The sequence below is a fragment of the Arabidopsis thaliana genome (assembly GCF_000001735.4).
Source record: "Arabidopsis thaliana chromosome 1 sequence".
Taxonomy (NCBI): Eukaryota; Viridiplantae; Streptophyta; class Magnoliopsida; order Brassicales; family Brassicaceae; genus Arabidopsis; species Arabidopsis thaliana.
Genome location: NC_003070.9, coordinates 16,400,918 through 16,425,359, shown reverse-complemented (window position 1 = coordinate 16,425,359; position 24,442 = coordinate 16,400,918). Strand labels below are relative to the sequence as shown.

The 24,442-nt window shown below is 33.5% G+C and overlaps 4 protein-coding genes, 5 long non-coding RNA genes and 3 pseudogenes across 13 annotated transcripts; 5 read left to right on the top strand and 7 right to left on the bottom strand.

The window, feature by feature from the left end:
* Nucleotides 1–14: 14 nt before the first annotated feature.
* AT1G43610 (Haloacid dehalogenase-like hydrolase (HAD) superfamily protein) lies at nucleotides 15–782 on the bottom strand (the record flags this gene model as incomplete). Its single annotated transcript, NM_103486.1, has 1 exon — nucleotides 15–782. The coding sequence occupies one exon, from the start codon at nucleotides 780–782 to the stop codon at nucleotides 15–17; it is 768 nt and encodes a 255-aa protein (NP_175026.1).
* A 13-nt stretch (nucleotides 783–795) lies between these two features.
* On the bottom strand, nucleotides 796–1,054 carry AT1G07177. The gene has a single exon (NR_139206.1). It is a non-coding gene; the product is annotated as an other RNA (long non-coding RNA).
* Nucleotides 1,055–7,431: 6,377 nt separating this feature from the next.
* AT1G43605 (uncharacterized protein) lies at nucleotides 7,432–8,627 on the top strand (the record flags this gene model as incomplete). Of its 2 annotated transcripts, none has more annotated exons than NM_001333211.1 (2): nucleotides 7,432–8,104; nucleotides 8,185–8,627. In NM_001333211.1, the coding sequence occupies exon 2, from the start codon at nucleotides 8,496–8,498 to the stop codon at nucleotides 8,625–8,627; it is 132 nt and encodes a 43-aa protein (NP_001321008.1). In that variant the 5' UTR covers nucleotides 7,432–8,104; nucleotides 8,185–8,495. The 2 variants fall into 2 exon arrangements, with proteins under 2 accessions (NP_001321008.1, NP_001321007.1); NM_001333212.1 differs by having other exon boundaries at nucleotides 7,989–8,418; nucleotides 8,474–8,627.
* Nucleotides 7,843–8,075, bottom strand: AT1G07173. The gene has a single exon (NR_139205.1). It is a non-coding gene; the product is annotated as an other RNA (long non-coding RNA).
* On the bottom strand, nucleotides 8,589–9,298 carry AT1G07167. The gene has a single exon (NR_139204.1). It is a non-coding gene; the product is annotated as an other RNA (long non-coding RNA).
* A 39-nt stretch (nucleotides 9,299–9,337) lies between these two features.
* On the bottom strand, nucleotides 9,338–10,003 carry AT1G43600 (Haloacid dehalogenase-like hydrolase (HAD) superfamily protein; the record flags this gene model as incomplete). The annotated part of the gene is made up of 1 exon (NM_103485.1): nucleotides 9,338–10,003. The coding sequence occupies one exon, from the start codon at nucleotides 10,001–10,003 to the stop codon at nucleotides 9,338–9,340; it is 666 nt and encodes a 221-aa protein (NP_175025.1).
* A 729-nt stretch (nucleotides 10,004–10,732) lies between these two features.
* AT1G43590 lies at nucleotides 10,733–11,239 on the bottom strand (annotated as a pseudogene; the record flags this gene model as incomplete). The annotated part of the gene is made up of 1 exon: nucleotides 10,733–11,239.
* A 1,384-nt stretch (nucleotides 11,240–12,623) lies between these two features.
* Nucleotides 12,624–14,988, top strand: AT1G43580 (Sphingomyelin synthetase family protein). Its single transcript, NM_103483.3, has 4 exons — nucleotides 12,624–13,025; nucleotides 13,541–13,938; nucleotides 14,013–14,206; nucleotides 14,292–14,988. Exons 1-4 carry the CDS (start codon nucleotides 12,748–12,750, stop codon nucleotides 14,685–14,687), a joined length of 1,266 nt encoding a protein of 421 aa, NP_564484.1. The 5' UTR covers nucleotides 12,624–12,747; the 3' UTR covers nucleotides 14,688–14,988.
* Nucleotides 14,989–16,232: 1,244 nt separating this feature from the next.
* On the top strand, nucleotides 16,233–16,471 carry AT1G07163. Its single transcript, NR_139203.1, has one exon. It is a non-coding gene; the product is annotated as an other RNA (long non-coding RNA).
* A 2,143-nt stretch (nucleotides 16,472–18,614) lies between these two features.
* AT1G43575 lies at nucleotides 18,615–19,650 on the top strand (annotated as a pseudogene; the record flags this gene model as incomplete). The annotated part of the gene is made up of 1 exon: nucleotides 18,615–19,650.
* A 2,793-nt stretch (nucleotides 19,651–22,443) lies between these two features.
* On the top strand, nucleotides 22,444–23,490 carry AT1G43570 (annotated as a pseudogene; the record flags this gene model as incomplete). Its single annotated transcript has 1 exon — nucleotides 22,444–23,490.
* Nucleotides 23,491–24,035: 545 nt separating this feature from the next.
* Nucleotides 24,036–24,281, bottom strand: AT1G07157. Its single transcript, NR_139202.1, has one exon. It is a non-coding gene; the product is annotated as an other RNA (long non-coding RNA).
* Between the last annotated feature and the right edge of the window lie 161 nt (nucleotides 24,282–24,442).

Sequence of the window (24,442 nt, the reverse complement as noted above, 5' to 3'; positions counted from 1 at the left end):
CTACTTACTGTCACTCAGTAGCAGCGTTGTCTACAAGGTATCAATAGCCTCAAATCTTTAAAACCTAAATCCTCTTCAAATCTTTTGTGAACAACTTCAAGGAATTTCAGAACATTGGCCAATGATCCATTGCTTTGACTCTCATCTTTCTTTGCTTCTGCGTACGAATCCCACTTGGTTCCATCGACTTTAAAATAAATGTATTTGGTGATCTGCAACAAGTTTCTCTTGTGAAAAGGCCAAACATGAACCGTATCATCCACAATGACCACTCTACGTTTATCAGCCGCAAGAAGATCAAGTGACTTATTAAAAGGACTTGCTTCTCTAGTTATAACTCGTTTCCCAAAGTATACTTTATCAGGATCAATCAGCTTCAACACCTGCTTTGCGTAACTAGAACTACCCATTGTGTAAACGTGCATTGTGAAGAGCTTATTGGCTTCTAAGAGAAACTCATGAAGAAAAGGTCGTAGCTTTATGATAAATTCGTAACCGTCTACGTTGCGTCTCCATAGATCTTGCCTTGAATCAGTTTCTTCGAGTAGATACTTCTCGCGTTTGGATAGGTCTGAAACCAGAACAGAGTGGAGTAGCGTGTGGTCTAAGTCAAGGACTAAGTGAAGCTTCTTCTTCTTCGTGACAGAAAAGAGTTGCGTAGTAAGATGCTTTTTAAACCACGCTCCGTGGTTTTGTAACCTCTTGAAGAAATCATCGTAGCAAGACGACGACGAGGACGACCTCTTCCGTCTTTGCAGAAGATGTTTTGTTACTACAAACATTATCGACAACAAAATATCTGAAATCGAACGGAAAAACAAAACCCTAGTTTGTTCGGAAACAATGAGTTGTATAATCTGTGATGATAATGATATTGATTGATACTATGTGTATATATAGAGGAGGATATGGAAATAACAAAACAAAATGGAAATTGGAGTAGAGTAACGAAAAATGGAAATCGCAATGTGATGTTGACACGTGTTCAGGTGTGACGCTTGAAGCCGTTCAATATTTGTTTGGTTGGTTTAAATGGGCCTTTGAGTGAAATTACATTGGCCATCTGGTTATACGTTTGTAAGATTCGGGAAACTGCTGATTTTCGTAATTTCTTCTCAAGTGTGTGAAGTTATATGAACTTATTTGAATACAGGTCAAATTTGGGGTCAAAATTAATATTTTTTTTAAGATTTCTGTATATGTTTACTCAAAAATCTACATATACGTTTTTGGTAGAGGTTTTAGCCAAAGTCCCTTTGTTAAATATTACCATTAAGATCCTTACAAATTCTATTTCTATCAAATACTCAATAATTAAGAACTTATAATTCGTTAGTTTGCATTAAATACTTATTAACTTTTTCCTCTATTACATATTTAGCCCTTACAAAATATATCTAAAAAAGATAGTTGTCTAAATTTATATCATTAATTAAATTTATTTGTTCTTATATTTAATTTATTTAATTCTATATAAAATACATATAGTTAATAAAATATTATAATTTTTCTGCATATGATGTAATTCAAATTTTTAAAAACTAACATATATTACTTAATCGATGAAGAAAAAAATAAGTGCAAAAGCTTGATTTATCAGACATCCAAAATTAAAGTGTTATCTGGTTTACTATGATTTTTTATTTTAAAGAATTGAATCTTTAAAATTTTGAAAATATTAAAAATAATATTACAAAATTTAAAACTTTGAAACATATATACTTTATAAAACGTTTTAAATATTTATAATTTTTAAACTGGTATGAAGTTTTAAATATTATAAATATTTAAAGTTTATAAGAAGTTTAAATATTATAAATATATTAATACGGGACGACATACTACGGGTAAAATCATAGATATAACAATCAAAATACAACTATACAATTTTAAAAACTAAATAATACTGACAATATTAACAAAATAAATAAAATTTAAAGTTTTAAAATTTTTAGTTATAAAAATCGCCCCAATGTGGATCATATATTAAAAATAACAATAGCATATGTCAATAGATCATATTAAAGACAATTTTATTTATTTTTTTGATAAAATTATAGGCATGTAGTATACCTCTTAATATGTTATTCATATATAAATAATATTAGTTAAAATAAAAATCTCTAACTTTCTAACGAAAATATCGACCCACGATATACCACGGTCAATCTCTAAAATGTCATCTTAAAGATTGGTAGTAGTAGTTGGCGCTAACCATATATCTGTAGCTAGACAAACTCTTTGCTTATACGCACTAAAAAAGAGCATTAACATAGCCTTTTCTTGATAGTACAGCTCGACAATATCTATAATGATTGATCTTTGAAAAGAATTTTTTCAATAGTAAAATGAGGTATAGATACTACAAAAATTCCTAAACCCAACCTTTTCAACGAAAACAATAGGCAGCTCATCCAGCACAATCATTTTCGCTAATGCACTTCGACAAGCAATTGGACAATATTTCATAACATCTAAACCACCTGATTCTTTTTGAGCTAACTTTTTCTGAGCTTCAAATTGGTTAAAATTGATGTATGCCTTACAGATTTTATTATGGTTTCACAAAGTACTCGTCCCACTAGATGGTTTTCACCCAAGTATTGCACCACAATAGTTACACCCACACCTTACTAAATCATTTTTGAGCTTGGTAAAGTGGTCCCATACATCCGACCGTTGAACATTTTGTTTTTTGGCCGTCGAAGAAGGATCATCGGTTGCATTCCTTTTTTTCACAGGGATTAGTGTCTTGACTTGAATCTGGCATCTACGAATATTAATTGTGATGAATGATAAGAGATAATACTATAATAGGACAAAGAGAACAAAAAATAGAAAAAAAAATACCTTGAAGTTTGTGTTGCAGGGAAGGCACGTAGGGGAAGAGAGTTTAAGAAAAAAGAGTTAATGACGGCATGTGATTTATATAGAATTTTAGTTTAGGTTAGGGTTAGGATTTTGTTATATAAACATTTTTTGGAATTATAGTCAAATTAAGATGCTACTTAGATTTATCTTTTTTCTAATTAAACTAAAGATAACAAATCAAATGTACAATATTAATTACCATATTACACATTCATTAGATAATACAAGTTTTAAATTTTTATCATTTCTAAGAAAAAAAACCAAAACCACAAACCCAAAAAATACTGAATTTTAGCATAATAAACTAATATACAACAAATATCAAAATATAAAACATAAATTACCCATACTTTACATAGATGAAAATTATATTATTTTAAATATATTATTCAGATACAAATTATAATTCTTATAAAAATTATTATAATTTTTCAATGAATATATACACATGCGGTGTACCGCGGGTCAATATCTAGTATATATACAATTATTTTTAACTTTAATAAAAAACCAAAAAAACTGTTTGGTTTTACAGTTTTTAACAAAACCAAACCTAAACCGAAAATTAAATAAAATTTACAACCAAATAGGGTTTTATACAAAACCATAACCAAACCAAACCATTTATTTTGGTTCGCTACAGTTCGGTTTTTCGGTTTTCGGTTTTTTTGCACAGCCCTATCAATATCCTGTGTACTCTGATTCTTTATTTTAAAGAATTGGATCTTTAAAATATTTAAACTTTATTAAAAATTAAATATGAAAATTTTTAAAACTTTGAAAAAGCTATACTTTATAAAACATTTGAAACATTTATAATTTTAAAACTGTTATGCAGTTTTAAATATTATAAAACTTGAACTTTGTAAGAAGTTTAAATATTATAAATATTTTAAAATATATTAATACGGGACAGTATACTACGGGTGAAATCCTAGATATAACAATAAAAATACAATTATTAAGTTTGGATCGATATTGATTTTTCTAATATTTCAAATATTATAAATATTGAAACTTTAGAAATTTGGCAAAATGATGTTTAATTTTACTAGACGGGATTATACAGTGGATCTAGTTTGAGTCGATATTAATACATGATGGTATATACTATGGGTGAAATCATAGAATTAACAATCAAAATACAATTATACAATTTTAGAAACTAAAAAAAACTAATAATATTAACAAAATAAATATAACTTAAAATTTTAATTTCTTAAGTTATAAAAATTGTCCCAAGGTATATTATACAAAAGAAAAAGTAGAGTATATATACATAAACTAACATTTTACTTGAAAAGATTAAGAAACTAACTATGAACTACATAAAAATGACATATATAACCTTCATTCATTCTTTCTCTCTTTTGTTTATCCTTCTCTCTCCACCATTGTTAAACCTCAAACTTAATCTTTCCACCATGGTACCATCATCATCAACACCATCTTCAACTCCACCGCCACTACGATTCTTGTTTCCTCCAACATTGGGATAGAGCTCTATAGAAAAAGTCACTAACCCTTTTGGTCATTTAGAATTCTCAATTTCTTCCACCTTTATTGATTTCAAGAGCCACATGTTTCTTTCTACTCTTGCATATCTCTTTCACTTCCATATCCTCTTATTTCTCTTTCGATATTTTTCGTAACCCATCATCATGTTCTACAATTACCACACAAATCATGTGACTCATAAACCGGTTTCTTAGATCCAAATCTGTATGAAAAATTCAAGTAGTATTTTTGGAAAACATGCTAGTAAAACAAATATCTATATATTTTTATCAATATTTCATGAGATTCAACAAAATCTCATGTATTTTTACATAATTTTCATGTTATTAGACATAATACATATACTTTTCTTTTAGATACATGTTATTTTTACTTAAAACCGTGTTTTTTAGAATTGTCATATTCTGTAACAATTCTATTAACCAAATGTGTATTGAAAAATACAAGTAGTATTTTTGAAAAATATTCTATTAAAACAAATCTATATATTTACCAACATTTCACAAAATTCAACAGAATTACATTTGTTTTTACGTAATCACATGTAATTTTTAGAATTCTTATGTTTTTCTGTTTTTTTTCTTGATCTTCACCACTAGAGATCTTTATCTTAGGTTTGATCTTCTCCATCATCACTTCCTCTGTAACCATCACCACCATATCAACATCAACCACCACCTCCTTTACCAAATCTGTAACATTCGGTTCTTCACTACGGCCACCTCCATAACCTCATTTGTCACTTTCATTCGTATCACTTCCATCATGGAATCTATTTTTCCTCCCCCAATTTTCCATCACCAATGCTTTCTCTGAAGCCACCATCACTTCTATAACCACAGTCATTATAGTTCCAAGATCATTGTACCGCTTCCACTGTCGGGGCTATTTTTCTTCACCGAATCTTTACAACAACTTACAAAGCAAATATATCATTTTGTAAAAAGTCTAATTTCAAAAGATTAATTGATCTTTTACTCACTCCTACTCCACCATAAAAAGAGTCATTTATCCAACATTTCTGACATATGGTTATTTTCTTAATTATAATGTCAAAATAGGCTATCCACTAATAACACCAAAAAAATATAGCATATGTCTATAGATCATCTTAAAAACAAACTTTAATATTTTGATAAAAATATATGCATATGGTATACCTCTTAACTAGATAAGAACCCGCACTATGTGCGGAATAAAATAATTAAATAAATTATTATGTGTAAAATTATTATATGAGACTAATATTTGTTGGTATACAACAAAATATGCAATTAAAGTTTTTTGTTTTATCTATATTTATGTTTATTTCGTGTAAGAATAGTTGAATACGTACCACCCGTGAATATAGAAACTTGAAAAAGTGATTTGGTATTTTTGAAATCTTTTGATTTAGGCGGTTTGTTAAGATTCACTATAATTATATAAAAATAACAATTGGATCAGAGACTAAAATCAGAGGAGAATCCAAACTATTAGTTATTTTTTTGGGTAATATTAGAAACTAACTATAAAATTGAAAAGAATTAAGAGAATAGTCTTGTTTCACAAAACATAGGTAAATAACCTTTTCTAGAGTGGAGAAAATACTAAAATATCCTTATATTTTTTTTCTTACAACAATGTCGCTGGTTGTAGTTATAAAGTTTTTATGTATTTGTCTAAAATATCATGATATATTTACAAAAAAGCATGCAATTCTTTTAAATACATACACGATATATATACACTGAAATAATGTGTTTCTCTTAAATATCATGATATATTTATAAAAAGTATGCAATTCTCTTATAGAATACGAAGTATTAACAAATATATAGAATTGTTACAAAATTAAATGGGTTTTTATTGGATAACATGACAAATATTTATATATTTCATGAGTTTTTGTTGGATAACATGACAAATATTAATATATCAGTGTTAATAGCATGTTTTGTTCTTAAAATACATGCATTTTAAGAATCATACATTTGTTTTAAAATCATATCTAATCTCTTATCACAACGACAATGATGGAGAATTCAGGCAAAAAGAGAAAAGAGAGAATGAGAGATAGAGAGATTTCTATGGAAAAAGAAAGATAGGAACATGTAGGTGAACAAAATAAAGAGATATGATGATATATTATATGAGAGGTGGTGAAGATATTCTAGGAGAGAGAGAGCAAAAGAGAAAAAGAAAATGACATGGTGAACCTGAAGATGAAGATGAGTTGTGTCAAAGATGAAGAGAGAAAGAGAACTCCATGGCTAAAGTCTCATTACCAAAATTTCTCTACCAGACTAGTACTATTTGGTCCAAGGTTATTTTGTTTATTCTTTTCAAGTCAAATGTTATTTTGTATATATACTCTATTTTTCTTATATATATATATATATATATATATATAGAATTTTAATTTTTAGAATTATGTTAGGCACGTTATTTCACTAATCCTTCTTAAAATTATAATATGTTTGAAATGATGCAATAAAATATTTGTTTCAAATTGTATATATAGAACTTCATCCATTATATACAATAGAAAATAAAGATAATATTAATCAAAATGACCAATGATAACGTATGAATGTTCATGACAAGTATACCCAAAAACAAATCATTGATGTATAATCTATGTCTCTGCAACTCAATTCATGTCATTCAATGGTCAGGAATATGATTAGATTTTTTTTTTGCACAGTTGTTCGCATAAAATGGATATAATAAAATTATTGTTATGGGTTTGTTCATCTTTATAAGTTTGTGGTCCAATGAGAATGAGTTTTGAGTTTTGGACACAAGAGTGTACGGCTAATATTGTTTTTAGGTTCATATGATTTTGATAAACCTCTTTGGTAAAGCTTGTTGGATAAGTGGACTTTCAAGGATGATTAATAAAATTCAAAACTATATTTATTCGAGAACTTGTTACTGTTGAAATGAGAACAATATGTTCAAATATACAAGGAAAAATAAAGAAAGCTAACTAGAGTTAAATGTATATTAATCTCTGGTTGAGTTATGCTTTTGGGACCACAAGGAGGAGCCTTGTGCATTGCTGGCCAAGAAGGACACTTTGTCCATTTGTGATTGCAAAAGGAGCGTTTGGTAGAAGCATTAGGTCTAAGGAGTGTCTCTGTATAAGTACTCTTGAAGACACACAAGGTTGGTTGTCGCAAGCCAAGCGGCCTAAAGAAGAGTGACAGAGAGACACAATGTAAAGAGAGAGATGTAATCGGGTAGAGAGAAAACTTGTAAGAGTGTAAGCTTGGGGAGAGTTATCTTAAGTGTTACAGAGTGTTATGAGTGAGTCTTTGGTAGCAGTAAAGATCCAAAGATGTCACTTGAGTGATCTTTGTAAACTTGTCTCTGATTATAGTATATATTGGGGATCTGTTGATCCCGACCGGATGTAGTGGCTCGTTAACGCCATGAACCGGGTTAACAACTTGGTGTGTGCTCCTGATACGATTAGAGCAGTAAACTAGGGATCAAACAATGTAATAGGCATATACTTGTATTAATATTGAAAGGAATACAAAATTGAGAGTTTTACAATGGAGTCTCTCCCCTCCCCCGTACACTTTCACCAGATTCTGGATACCCTCTCTCTATGCCCTCTCATACTTCTTATACTACTTTTGTGATCTCCTCCTCACGCAAGTGCACCGTTATGGCGAGATGCAATGAGATGATGCCACCTACTTAATCATGGTTATTCCTTACTGTAGTTAAGTAACTCCAATTAAACCATGACTCTTATCTGGAATTTTCTTTACTCTTCTTAACCCACTTGACTTCACTTCACAGGCTTCTGGGCCTTGCTCCTCCTTTGGTATTGATATAGAATAGGTGGGTGTTGGGCCGCATATGTATCAGCTCCTCTCTTCTTTCTTCTCTTTCTCTGTTCTGTTTCGACTTCATCTTTTCTATGATATGCTTTGCTCTGTTTTGCTGTGACCTGCGTTGATGTTTATGACATTGGTTTTAAGCTTGAGGTGTTATAGAGGTTGTCAAAAACCCTACAGTGGTATCAGAGCACAGGTTCGTGCGTAAAGTCTCAAGCTTTGCTCTGAATCTTCAGGTTTCCGTGAGAAAGATTCAAGTTTTTCCAAGGAGAAATGCAAGCTTTGTCAAAAAGGTCACGTCTTTATGAAGTAGAAGCTTCTAGAAGAGCGATTTTAGAGGAGAATGATGAATCTGGTTATTATGTCTCAAGGAAGATGGAATGCTATGCTCGTTTAGAGACATAGATTCGCTGAAGTTGAAAAGAGAAGAAGATGTAAGATTTCTGTTGAAATCTGGGTTTGGCAGAGAAAGCTTGTCGTGAGCTCTAGTGGTGTTCAGAGATAGGCGACAAGAAAGACGTCGAGATTCTCGCCGGAGAGTGGCTCGTGTTTTCGACAACGTCGTGAGAGAGCAATGACGCCGTCATGAGCAGAACGAGTCCGAGAAGAAACCTTAGGTTTTGTTGTCGAGGAACAGACATGCGGTGAGAGAGAATCGCGGAGGTGTGGTGACCATAAAGTCACCGGATAACATTGAGACGTTGGCCGGAGAAGGTTTGACGATGATCGGCAGTGAGAAGAAGGGATGTTAGGAAGGGGTGTGGTGACCATAAAGTCACTGGTTTTTTTCTTATGACTAATTCTTTCACTACATTTGTTTGTCTCAGCTATCATATATAGTTGTTGATCTGATGGTATGGTGGAGCATAAGGACATATATAAAATGGATGTAATGAAATTATTGTTATGGGTTTGTTCATCTTTATAAGTTTGTGGTCCAATGAGAATGAGTTTGAGTTTTGGACACACTAGTGTACTGCTAAGTGGACTTTGAAGGATGATCAATAAAATTCAAAACTATATTTATTCAAGAGCTTGTTACAAAGCTAGAAACATTCTAATCTCTAACTAGCTTTAAGAGTACAACACTCTGGATCAAATATACTTACTGTAACTCAGTAGCAGCATTGTCTACAAGGTATCAATAGCCTCAAATCTTTAAAACCTAAATCCTCTTCAAATCTTTTGTGAACATCTTCAAGGAATTTCAGAACATTAGCCAATGATCCATTGCTTTGACTCTCATCTTTCTTTGCTTCTGCGTACGAATCCCACTTGGTTCCATCGACTTTAAAATAAACGTATTTGGTGATCTGCAACAAGTTTCTCTTATGAAAAGGCCAAACATGAACCGTATCATCCACAATCACCACTCTACGTTTATCAGCCGCAAGAAGATCAAGTGACTTATTAAAAGGACTTGCTTCTCTAGTTATAACTCGTTTCCCAAAGTATACTTTATCAGGATCAATCAGCTTCAACACCTGCTTTGCGTAACTAGAACTACCCATTGTGTAAACGTGCATTGTGAAGAGCTTATTGGCTTCTAAGAGAAACTCATGAAGAAAAGGTCGTAGCTTTATGATAAACTCGTAACCGTCTACGTTGCGTCTCCATAGATCTTGCCTTGAATCAGTTTCTTCGAGTAGATACTTCTCGCGTTTAGATAGGTCTGAAACCAGAACAGAGTGGAGTAGCGTGTGGTCCAAGTCAAGGACTAAATGAAGCTTCTTCTTCTTCTTCTTCTGAAAGAGTTGCGTAGTAAGATGCTTTTTTAACATCGCAGCGTGGTTTTGTAATCTCTTGACGAAATCATCGAAGCAAGACGACGACGAGGACGACCTCTTTGGTCTTTTGGATTTCAGTTGCAGAAGATGTTTACGTACTAGAAACATAATCGACAAATCAGTATCTGAAATCGAACGGAAAAACAAAACCCTAGTTTGTTCGGAAACAATGAGTTGTATAATCTGTGATGATAATGATATTGATTGATACTCTGCGTATATATAGAGAAGGATATGGAAATAACAAGACAAAATGGAAATTGGAGTAGAGTAACGAAAAATGGAAATCGCAATGTGATGTTGACACGTGTTCAGGTGTGACACTTGAAGCCGTTCAATATTTGTTTGGTTGGTTTAAATGGGCCTAGGCCTTTGAGTGAAATTACATAGGCCATCTGGTTTTACGTTTTGTAAGATTTGGGAAACTACAGATTTTAGTATGAGCACCCCATTGGAGTACCTTATTTAAGGAATCCTTAGAATTTTTTATTATTAGATTTTGAATAAATGAAAGTTTAGAATTTTTGTTGAATCTTTATATTTTTTGTTGTCCAATGGTGGAATCTTTAAGCGGGCTTTTTTAAAAAAAAATTCAAAATATAATATTATAATATTTTTTATTTTACAAAACACAATAATTATTAAAAATATTAAAATTGTAAACATACATAACATAAAAACAAAACAAACATATTAAATGAAAAACTTGAATGACGATTAGAATTAAGCTTGAATCGGACCAAACTTTTGCCATATATGTTCAACCAAATCAGCTTTTAAGTGTTCATGCTTAGTCCGATCACGAAGTCGGGTTCGAGTGGCCATCATATTACCAAGATTTGAAGGCATGTCCGTAGAATAGGTGAAATCCACTTGTGAAGAACTAGCTGATTCCGGATGTGCGAAATCGGATACATCATACTGAGTGTATCCATCTCGTTCGTCTTCTACTATCATATTGTGAAGAATTATACATGCTCGCATAATATTCCCGATTTTTATCTTATCCCAAATAAGAGCAGGATGTTTGACAATAGCAAACCGAGCTTGCAAAACTCCAAATGCACGTTCAACATCTTTACGGCAAGCTTCTTGATTTGTAGCAAATAAAGAAGCTTTTTCATCTTGTGGAAGTGAAATAGATTGGATAAATGTAGCCCATTTTGGATAAATTTCATCAGTGAGATAGTAAGCCAAATTATACTCATTCCCGTTGACTACAAAAGCCATTGAGTTTTACTTTATACTTCTAACAAGTATCAATCGGATAGAAAATCTAGTTTCGCACATAGAGATTATACTAGGCAAGACATAGTCTCTTCCAATGACAGAGTAAATCACAAACACAGAATATTACAAAAGCTAACTCCTGCATCAACAAATCTCTTTTTATACCTTTTGTTATCAATTAGAGAAGTGTGTTAGCTAATCTCAAACTTTACTTATTATCTTCCTACATTAAAAGACAGAACCAATACGAAATCAAGGCTAATTTCACTAAAACAAAGAAGAAATCATAACTGAGTAATTTGTTGATTTTATAACCAAATTCAATACGAAACAATAAACTAACGAATCTCAACAAACAAAAATCATCAGAATCATCATCATCAAAGAAATCCCAATTCACGAAACCCTAATTTCATTGCAATCTATCAATAACTCTAACTACTCACGATCTACACAATCAATAAGGTAGAATCATACCTTCATAATCTGATTGGAGCATGCTAGCTTCTGATGATTGAGAGAGATTTCTCTCTTCGTTTCTTCGGACAAAACAAAGCGAACAATAGAAATGAAAATAAATCACGGGAGAATTTTTTTTTTTTGGTTTTGTCTCTTCCCTCAGCCAATAACAAAAGGCCACGTGTAAGACTCTTCCCAAACCAAAAACACCTAAGATAAGGTTCGAACCTTACTAATTTCATGACTTCTGATTTAATTTTAGCATATTATTCTAAGGACTTTTGCTAAAAAACTCATAAGAATTCCCCACTGGACATGGTCTAATTTCTCCACAATTTAGTAACTATATACAGTAGCGAGATAAAAATATACGCATATTATTGGAAAATATGAAATTAAGTGTGTGATTTTTTTTATATATTTTTATAAAATTGTGTGAAGTTATATGAACTTATTTGAATACAGGTCGAATTTGTGGTAAAATATTTTTTTATATAGATTTATGTGTATGTTTACTCAAAAATAATTTATTAAATTCAGTGTAATTGCAAAAAATTATGAAATATTAGTTTTATTACTGTTAATAATCTTTTTACCAAAATTTTCAATATATGTGTATGTATTTTTTTATATCTATATATATTAACTAATTGTCAATATTCCTCGATTTGTTTGAGCCTTAAATTATTATTGGATGACAAAATTTTTTTTACTAATTGTCTCTTGTGAAGACAAGAAAAAGAAATTATTTCGTTCAGCTACATATATTTAAGATAAATTTTAAAAAGTAGAAGTAATACACTACCATTAATAATGTAGCTAAGAAATAAAAATGGCAACATAATTAATACATTAATACATGTAGCAAATAGAGTAATATTAACAATAAAACCTCTCATAAATTACAAAAATTAGCTTAATTAAACCCACTTCATTAATTTCCGCAATTGTTGCAAATTTCAGACAAAACTTTCCTTTTTTTTGTCCTTTTCAGTCATTGTTCCGTCTTCGACCACCACCGTCAAATCCGGCGACCCATCAACCTTCAGATGACTAAAGGTGGACTTGGAATAGCCGCGATGTCATACGTGGTAATCGATTACATGCGTTACGTGTCACCGGTGTGGCATTCTCGTCTTATGCCAGTTCTTTGGTCTGTTCTTGCTATCGCCGTCGTCACTCGTGTTCTGTTCTATAAACACTGGTCTAAAGAGCTACGAGCAGCTATTCCTTTCCTTGGTTCTATCGTATTCCTTCTCTGTGCTCTTCTCTTTGAAGCTCTTTGTGTTCGCTCTGTTACTGCTGTTCTTGGCTTAGATTGGCACCGGTATTGCTTTAGATCTGTTTCAATTTAGCTTAAAGATTGAGTCTTTAACTTCAAATCAGCTCAAAGATTGAGTCTTTGACTTCAAATTAGCTTAAAGATTGAGTCTTTGACTGCAAATTAGCTTAAAGAATGAATCTTTTACTTCAAATTAGCTTAAAGATTGAGTTTTTGACTTGAAATGAGCTTAAAGAATGAGTCTTTTACTTCAAGTTAGCTTAAAGATTGAGTTTTTACTTCAGTTAGCTTAAAGATTAAGTATTTGACTTGAAATTTGAACAAAGCTTAGATTTTTGAGCTCGTTGGTGCTACTTGATCTGATAGTGAGACTCATAGTCTTTACTTGGTATCTTCAATTTGAATAGTACATGGTTTTGATTTGGAATCTTGAAAATTGTTTTAAGTTGATTTGAGTTAGCATGTACTTAACATTCATTGAGAATCTTTGAACTAAATTACACTAATCTGTTTTTGGAATGGTTATGCAATTCAGTGATAAATGGTTTTATCTTTGATAGGGAAACACCTCCACTTCCTGATACAGGCCAATGGTTCTTACTTGCACTAAACGAGAGCCTTCCCGGGACACTTGTGGAAATCCTAAGAGCACATATCATTGGATTGCATCATTTTCTTATGTTGTTTATAATGTTGGGTTTCTCGGTGGTGTTCGACTCAGTGAAAGCTCCAGGTTTAGGATTAGGCGCGAGATACATATTCACGATGGGAGTTGGACGTCTTTTAAGAGCTATAACCTTTGTATCAACTATATTACCTTCAGCTAGACCTTGGTGTGCTTCAGCCCGGTTTAACAATGTACCTTCTCAGCCTCATCGTTGGGCTCAGAAATATTATGTCCCTTATGCTAATGATCCTGCTGCAATTAGAAAGCTCCTTCATTGGGATGCAGCTTATGGTAATATCTAGTCTCCTTCACTTATTACTTAGGTATTTATTGCTTACTTATTAGTACTTTTTTTGTTTTAACAGCTGATCCAGGAAGTTACATTGGTGACTATAGAGCTGATTGGGGTTCAATGAGCTTCCTTAGTGAGTTCTTGAGACCGAGTTACTCTGAAGGGTCTTCTTGGTTTGCTCTATTAAAGAAAGCCGGAGGTGGTTGTAATGATCTCATGTATAGTGGTCATATGCTTGTAGCTGTCTTAACCGCTATGGCTTGGACGGTAAACCTCCATCACTTGTCAGCTAAATGCATTAAAGAGATTTTGTTATGACGCCTTAACCATTCTGTGGTGAATTTATCAACAGGAGGCTTATGGAGGTTTCTCTTCTGCAATGATATGGTTGTTCGTGGCACACAGCGCACAGAGAGAAATACGAGAGCGACACCATTACACAGTAGACTGTATTGTGGCGATATATGTTGGTATCCTTCTCTGGAAAATGACGGGTTTTATCTGGTCAGCCGAGAGAAAAACGAAGCAGACGAAACTAGAGAAGATTCAGAATAGTCTGATTCACGCTGCAAAGGATGGAGACATAGAGACTGTAAGGAGACTTGTGGAGGAGATAGAGGTAAGCTCTAGGGTGGAGAAGCAGAGTAAAGTCATCTCGAACCGGACAATGACTGTGTTTGCGTGTGCCACAGTGATCACAACACTCACTATAGTGATTCTGGCATTGACTTTGACAAGCGACGGCTAAAAGAGACCTTCGAGGGTTTAGTCATAAGCTTAACTAAATGGATTGTTGTCTTTCCACGTTTTTCTACAATCTTGTTTTCGTGGTTTATTGTTTGTAATGTACTAAAGTGTCATAAAAGTTTTTGTGCTACTTCAATTTCAACCGATCCGAGAGCACCAAAAGCTCCAAACCACCTAACGAAAGCCAGTGAACGATGAGACGCTATGTATGCACCTCCTAATATGGTACATGTGCATGGCTCATGCAAAAGGTCGATAAATGGTTGATTTGTCGACTTAAAGATGCAGTAACCTGACATCCAGATCCGAAGAAGTTAACTTGATAAATACCACTACGAACTCAACATGTAAAATGGATACCAAACTGATATAATCCATATTCCTCCAAAACAAAAATCCAAAAATGATACGAGAAATATGTTAAAGAGCAAAACTCACTAAACACAAAAAGGTTAAAACATCAAAACTTTGTAAAAAAAAATATCGTCTAAATTTAACGTTTTTTTTTTAAAAAAATTAATTATTTCAAGTTAAGAGTTGTAGCTGAAGGTGTTTCTCTACCAAATCAAAGCAAATATGAAAGTAATGCAACCAAACAAACTAGATGTTATTTTTGTGGAAAGACTGGGCACATTAAAGCATATTGCTACAGATTCAGAGAAAGAGTAAGTAGCCTCAAACATCAAGGGAAATGTTTCTGAAATGGATTCCGAAGTCAAATATGGGTAAAGAAATCTAATTTGTATCATGGTGCATAAAGTACGTCAAGAAATAAATCAGAAAGTAGGTATTCTCGCAATATGATTACAACTGCTACAAAGATTGCATCTGCTACAAAGACCGCAACTATCACAGAGATTACAACTGCAATAGAGACTTGAACTGTTACAAAATCTGCAACTACAATAGAATCTCCATTAGAACTTGCATCAGAACATGCAACAAAACCTACAACAGAACCTGCATCAAAACCTGCAATTGTTACTGCATAAGAACCTGTGACAGAAGGTTGTAGCGAGATAGAAACTGTCAACTAAAAGATGTTTTATGAACAATGGCTTAAACTAGTTGAAGAGAATTCAGTGCTGACAAGGGAGAAACTCAAGTTGGAGGCTAAGCTTCCTGAAACAAAAAGATATGCAATAGAGAAAGAAGAAGAAGCATCACAAGCTAGAGTACAACTTGAAGAAACCCACAAGAATTTGAGGATGCTTATTAATGACACGAAACAGTTGCATCATATTCTGAACATTGGAAAAACTGATCGGTATGATCTTGGATTTAATGGATATCTTTCAAAATCAGATCCAATGTTTATCTCTGGTGGTTATTAGAGAGAGATACATCTATGGGGGAGTCGAAAGAAGAAGATAAGATATGATATGCATCATCAAGGTCAAAGTATGATATTTTTGGACTAGAGAAGCAGAAAAATAGTTTCAAGATGTCTAATTCAAGGCTACGTTTGAAAATCTAATAGTAGTCTGATCTAGCCGAAACTTGGTGGCAAGATTCGTGGTATTACTATCTTAAGATTCAACGGAGGGATTGTGTTTTTGATGGTTGGTTTGGGTTTGATTGATCAACGTGTTTTGGACAGAGTTCATATGAAGTTTCATATTTGACCAACTTGATCTATGAAGGTGTTCAACCGGAAATTATGAGTGTGCCAACCTATGAAGGTGTTTTTAACTTGTGTATTCTCACAAGTAGGGGGAGAAGAAAGTGACATATGATTAAGATGCTTGAGAGACACACAAAGTTAAAAAGGGGAGATTGTTGATGAATGTGTTTGACACCCTCGATGTACTAGTGACAAAATAGTACAAGAAGTTATACGACAAAACAAGATGTTTGATATGAGCTTTAAGTACATCCTTTGGTTCTAAAACTCAATCATCAAGGGGGAGATCGTTGGTGTTGTGAAGACCGAGTTTTAGAACCTACTGAGTTCCTTGTTTAGAGATTGAAGGGGAGTTTGGAGATTATCAAAGTAGTAGTTGAAGTTTATGTTTTGTGAAGCTTGGATTATAAAACTCACTAAGAAAGGAAGAGATTGTTGATGTATTCTTAACGAGTTTTATATCAAGATGAAGAGAAACAGAAAACGATATTTATGGATGGCAAATAATGAAGACGAAGTTGTTGAAGTTGTTCTTGTACTAAGTCAAAGTACCTCACGAAGTAGTTTAGGAGAACAGAGCAACGTGAAGCAAACATATGGAAATTAGCAAGTCGGTCTAAGACGGTTAGCTATGGATACTAGAAGCTTGGAGAAGACTCTAGAAGACTGAAGAGTTTCCTTTACGTGAGAGGAAAAGGAAACATGCAGACAAATGATAATTTCGTATTCCATAAAGAAAAAGAAAATTGTCTATTCCTATTAGTGTTAGAATAAATAGGGTGCTTAGGCTTGAGAGAAGCCTCAACACAAACAAAAGAGCATAATGCTTAAGGGTGCTAAGGGGTTTGTCTTGAGAGGTTCTTGGATTGTGTAGGAATCCATGAACGTGAGAGATTAGATAATTGTTTAACTGAAACTTGTAAGTTTACTAAACATATTTTTTATTAAAGATTTTTTTTTTGTTTTGAAGAAACCCTTGTTCGAGTTTGTGACTCAGTTCTTGAATCAGTTTCCATATACAACAATAGCTCTTGCATTTTCAATTGGTATCAGAGCAGTCACGTGTAAGGATTGTATACATGTGAGATCATGTGGAGAAGATGCAAAGTTATTGATATAACCCTATTTTTTACTGATTTTATCTATGTTTTAGATATAGGATTTTGAGTTTTTTAAATTTTTTTTCGAGTCTTTTTAGAGTCTTTTCGGGTATTCTATGAAGTGAGACTACAATGGAGATGAGAAGACATTTTGGAGCAAAAGCTAAGGAAAAGGAAGTTAAAGACGATTTCAGTTTCAGAATCAAATGGGAATGTCGATCGACACATTCTTGGTGTCGATCGACACCAGTTTTGGCCCAGGAAAGTCCATGACGCTTTCAAGTTTACAGAAGTGGAAATTTGCCCCAAAAAACTTTCATATATGCATTATTAGTCCCTGAATGTTTATTAGGGCATATATATATTTTTAAAGGTCATTGTTTAGATCTATCAAGTTTTATCAAGCTTTTCATCCAGTTTTCAGAGAGACATAAGCTATTCATCCCTTGTTTTCAGAGATTCATTCAGTTTCCAATACAGTGAAGAAATCCTTTCATACTCTATTCTTTATTGCTGTGTTTATGCTTTCTTACTCAACTATGTTGCTTGTTTCAATCACCATGTCTAAGTAGTTTGCATGTTAGGGTTAGAGTTTCTCATTAGGGATTCATATGGTTTAGTAGATCGCCCTCTTTGCTAAGTTATCTGTAGAGTTCTTCATCTTTAATTGTTCTTAATGCTAGATATAGAGTAATTAACTAAAACTTGAATCCAGACAATAGATATACTCGCCATAGGAATCTGTAGTTGGATCTATTATTTGATGAGTCTGGTTTATAAGTGTGTAATAAGAATCGGCCTATCTACTAAGGTGAACAATTGAACTCGGTTAGAATGCATGTTTAAGTATAAGATCTCTCGGCTTCTCCGGTTATTCTTAGCTTTAGGAATAGGGAATTTCGCGGAACGCACCGGTTATTCCATAATTAGAGTTTGAGTTTAAGAATGGTTCGATAACAACTTAACATTCATTAGATCTACTAACCAATAGTTTTCTGAGAGTACTCTACTCCTAACTCTTTATTTTATTGTCTCACAACCAATCAATCTGTTGCTTTCTTACTTCGTTTACTTTTTATTTCACTCATTCCCTGCTAGCTTAATCTTGACATTCAATTCATTGTGTAAACAAAAGAACTTTGAGGAAATTTGACCCTTAAATACTGCAACCTATCTCTTATTTGAGAGAGTAGGTTTAAGGCAATTTGAACCGTATCAGCTATCATGAACACATGAATAGTTCAAGAGTAATATTGAATGATGGAAACTATGGTTTTTGACAATCAAGGATGAAGGTGGTGATAAGGAGAATTGATGTCTATGCTTGGAAAACCATATTGGAATGGTGGGAAGAACCAAAAATCAAGGATAATAAGGAGCCAAAGTTGCTAAGCCGGAGGGACTAATGATGAATTGAAGAAATCAAAGTACAACGCCAAGGTACTCACAGTTATTCAAAATAATGTTGGATGAAACCAGTTTGAACTAATTCAGGGATGGGAAACATCAAAAGAAGCTTGGGATATTTTGCGAAATTTCTTTGAAAGAACCACAAAGGTGAAGAACTCAAGGAAATATATGTTAGCCTCAAGATTCAAAAATCTGAAGATGGAAGAACGTGATTCAATTTCTGTTTTTAGTTAAAATATAAGTTCTTTGTTCAAGAAGCATTGACTCTTGGAAAGAAGTATAAAGACAAGAAACTAGTGAAGAAGTTTTTACGATGTTTACCTTCGAGATTCATGGCATACAAAGCTGCCCTGACGGTGCCTCATAACATAGATAATCTTAGCTTTGGCGATGTGGTCGGAATGCTTCAAGCTCATGAGAAGGAACTAGAGGGTATGAAGAAAGTGAAAAAACCAAAGTGTTTGGGATTAACTTCTCATGAAAGAAAAACTCAAGACGCAGAAGAAGAGGATCCTCTATGTTTCAAAAGATTTGATCAACAATTAAGGAAAGTAGAAGAAGAACTAGGACATAGGAGGTTCAGCTCAACCAAAAAGAATCATGTAGAAGGTAAAGCTATTAAGAAGGCAAATATGCCATGGCATGAGTGCTTAGGGTATGGACACTTCAAATACGAATTTCCTACATTTAAGAAAAAGAAAGTAAAATGTTTAGGGTGAAAAGGTATCGGACATACTCAGTATGAATGTGTTGGTAATCATAAAATAGAAGATGATTCAAAGGAAAAAAGTGATGCTGAAGAAGATGTGAATCATTTCGTTACATTTTTGGTAAAAGCTAAATTTGATGATGGTGAAGAAGTGTTAGGGTGTGAGTTTGAGGAAGATCATGAAGGTGACTTTGCTACATGTTTTAAAGAGGTACCTGAAAAACTAAACAAGATTGGACAAGAAATCAAGCCTTAGTAAAAGAGAAGCATCGTCGTGTTATAGACAAATTGTGACTCCAACTAGTGTTAGAGACGAGCAACATGCCATGTTAATCCACATTTGCTACAAATTACACATGGAGATATGGATTATATATAAGATTTTAAGAATTTTAACGCATGTAATCATAAGTGAAACACACAAGTTGTTTTGGAAAAGACCTATATACCATTAAGGACGTCCTCTTATCAAGCAATCTTACATACGATATAGTCAGATTATTGTAGGCTATGATAATTAAGTATTTCTGGCAATACCTTAATATGAGAAGCAATAAGAGTCCCTTGTTCAGTAAGGTCAGTGAAGTCGATATCCATATAACAACGCGGTGAAGAACTTGATCTGCATGATAGTACTCGAGTCCAATGAGAAATTGCTTCATGTAATCTTGTGAAAAATGAGGTTCAAAAGTCATAGAACATTTTGGATTTTTGATGCAAGATTTGTGATCAACCGTTCAAATGTTGAGCGAAAACGCAACCAACCGATCATTTGTCAACTTCTAGAGCTTATTTTGTGGAACCAACACTACAAAAAAAAGGGTGAGTTGCATCAACTAATTTGCTATTTAGTTATGAGGCTCACATGTCTTTTTTAACTGATCAGACTCGAGAACCATGCATGCAGAATCCTAACTCCATTGTTCAACAACTGAGCAAAAATGCAACCGACTAACCATATGTTGATTTCTCCACCATAATCCACACATCCAAGTAAGAGCTCTGGCCCTACAATGATGATTTAATCGTTATTTCTCAAACATATCTTACACGATGACTCATGTGTTTAGGGTATGTCTTACATGTATGCTACAGTGACAACCGAGTTTGTCATCCCACCAAGATATTCTTGCAAACTTGTGTTATTGTCTGAACTATAATCAATAATGACAGACTTTATATCCTCCGAATCTGAATCTGAATTTGTTCCCTTCATGAACCGTGAGAGCCAAAATGCGCAAGCTTTAAAATCTCTTTCGATACAAGTATATTTTTATATTTATTGTTTCGGTGAAGTATAATTGATTAGCATGACAATGCTCAAGTCCATTTAGCAGCTGCTTCATGTACTTTTGTGAAAAATAAGTTTCAAAAGTCCGAATATTTTGGATTATTGCAGGCTATGACAATCAAGTATATCTGACAATACCTTAATATGAGGAGCAATAAGAGTCCCTTGTTCAGCAAGGTCAGTGAAGTCGCCATCCATATAACATCGTGATGAAGAACTTCATCTGCATGGTAGTACTCGAGTCCAGTGAAAAATTACTTCATGTAATTTACTTCATGTAATCCTTAAAAATGAATAAGTAGATAATTTTATTAAATTATTTTTAAAATTTTGTTTATAACAATACAATATATGAATTGAATTGGTTAAATGTATTGGCCTTTTGTAGTGTTAAGAAAAAATAAAAATATTAAAAGTGATAATAGTGGCGATAATGCTAAATGAGTAAAATTTATAAATAATATATATATAATATTGTAATAATATAAATATTAAAATGTTTTAATATATGAAAATATCAGATAATAGTATCTTACGTTTTTGTTTTAAGGATTCATAACCTAATATAATGTTTAGATAGAAAATAAAGTAATATGTTATTCAACGATATTGATACATCTAATACCAAAAGAATGTGATCCTTATTGTTCATGTTAATAAAGGAAGCTACAAAGAAAATTTTGTTTTATCAAATCTCACTTTAAGGAAAAACAGAGATTTGCAAGAACAAGTACTGAAAACTCTTACTTGCATTAAATTCAGATTGCTCAATAAATTGACCTTACAAAGAAAGCAACTGAAGCTACGAAACTCTGCAACTAAACTAATGTCACGATTCTTTCTCCTACATAGGTGGTGACTTATTCAAACTAGAAAACGATAAAGTTGCAGAAAAAACAAAAAGATGCAGGCCCAACCGATTGGGCTTTATTCTTCAGAAAAGTGAGCCAAGTATCATGGGAGCCGCTCCTAAATGTGTAAGACTAAACTCTGGCCCCTCGTAGGAGAAATGGGTCTTCCATTCTTCTTTGTACAAATTCTCAACGTTGTGACACTTAGGATTGGTTTTTCCTATTGTCCAACTTTTGAATTGAGATTGACTGGAGACTGTTGTTTTTATCAACAACCTCCAAATTGCAAAAAATACATGCTTTTCCAAAAGCTTTCGTCAGGAAAACGGCAAAAATCCATATGGGCTGTCGTATGTCGCTCTAAATCCTGCATATTCAGAATTTCACCCCACCCATTGGGTGTATGTTGTGTGATCAGCTGGTAAGAGAGTTTAACCTCATTTACGTAGGGTAAACTACGTAAATGTAGAAGTATATTAACATATTTAACATAATATATATTGTAAAATATACATGCATATAATCTAAAAGAGCTCCTAATGTGCTTAGCTCAAATGACAATTACAAGTATTAACCTCATTTTAATTGATCTCTTATTTGAACCAACATTACAAAAAAAAGGTGAGACTAATAAGATATATACCGATATTTTCTATTTTTATTTATCTAAGATACATATAATTTCCTTTAATTATCCACACAAGAAGAGATTCGATCAAACTTTCCCTTTGAATCAGGTCAGCTCCCGGTACGCTATCTTGGCTTACCATTGATGACTAAAGCAATGACGGCACATGATTACTTACCATTGATCGAAAAAATAAGGAAACGAATCAGCTCCTGGACAGGTCGATTCCTTTCTTACTGTGGTAGACTGCAGCTCATCAAGTCAGTGCTAATGAGTATCACGAATTTTTGGTCCTCAGCGTTTAGACTGCCGGGAAATTGTATGAAGGAAATAGAACGTCTCTGCTCGGCATTCTTATGGAGTGGTCCTGATTTAAAGACTCATAATGCAAAGATTGCTTGGTCAAAGGTTTGTCTCCCTATGTGTGAAGGCGGTTTAGGTCTCCGGCCACTTAAGGAGATAAACACAGTCTGCGGACTCAAGTTAATATGGCGGTTACTTGCCTCACAAACCTCTCTTTGGGGGCAATGGGTTCAGACCTATCTTATTCGGCGAAACAATTTCTGGGCGATAAAAGCCTCTTCTTACCAAGGTTCTTGGATGTGGCGTAAGTTACTTACACTCAGGGACGTTGCACGAAGTTTTCATAAGAAGGAAATTCACAATGGTAGAAACACTTCTTTCTGGTATGATCATTGGTCTTCCATGGGGACTCTTGTTGATGTTTTGGGTGCTCGAGGATGCATTGATCTGGGAATTACAACAACTACGAATATGGAAAATGTGTTCACGACCCGACGTAGTAGGAAACACCGTGGGGACTTACTGGTCAGAATTGAAGCTGAGATAGAAGCTGCAAAAACACGTCATCAACCTGATATTGAGGATATTGATCTTTGGAAGCCAAGCACAGGATACAAGAAAACTTTCTCAACCCGTGAGACTTGGAAACTCATTCGAATGGCAGAACCAGTTTGCGAATGGGCTAAAGGTGTATGGTTCCCCAAGCCACACCAAAATTTGCTTTCATTACTTGGCTGGGTATGCACAATCGTCTTTCAACAGGGGACCGAATGCAAAAGTGGAACGGCCAAGCTGACTCTACTTGCGTTTTCTGCCAAGACCCTCTGGAAACAAGAGATCACCTATTCTTCCACTGTCACTACGCCAATCAAATTTGGGAAATTATAGCGAAAGGCTTCATGGGCGTGCAGTACACATCAAACTGGGACCAACTTGCCTCGCTCATTGCGGGAACATCACTCGAGCCCTTCCTCTGTTTCTTTTGCAGTATGCTCTTCAAACCACCATTTACACAATCTAGAGAGAGCGAAACAATCGTCGGCATGGAGAAAATTCAAGAACAGTCAACCAATTGGAGAAAACCATCGACAAAACAATACGAAACAGAATCACCCTTCTCCGCAACTCGGGAAATCAAAAATATGAGAACCTCCTCTGTTTTTGGTTCTCCACTAGAAGCTAATCTTAGTCTTACAGAGAACTTCTTATTCCTCTTTTTGAAATGTTGCACTTGATGTATCAAACGTCTTTTTGGTGAATATAATTTAACATTCATTCAAAAAAAAAAGAAAAAAAAAGAATTTAAACAAAACCCCAACATGTAGCTTCGACTACATGAACCTAGAACCAAAACCAAAATGTAGCTTTGACCAAATGAAACTAGAGCCAAGCCCTGGAAAGTAGTTTCGATAACATGAAACTAGAGTCAAACCCTTTGGTAACATGAAACTAGAACTAGACTCCAAAAAGTAGGTTTGACAACATGAAATCATTAAATTAAATCCAAAGAAAACAATCAATCCCTACTAAAACCCTAAATTAACAGTAAATCAATTCAAAGTAGAACCAGAACCTAAACAGTAACTGCTCATCTAAAGAAATCGTATTAATATTATCGATTGCTTTCTTGAACTAGGGTTTTGAAATGATCGGAGAAATGGAAATGAAGGACTGTGTGGAGACAGGTTTTATGAGCTCATTTATAGACTTTTGTGGTTTATTAATTATTTCAACTCCGATATTGTTTTTCATTTATCTATATATACATTTTTGCAGCCATTTTGTGAAATAAATCCTGTAGTTGGGACTTATTTACAATGGCTGCCACTGGATTTTAATG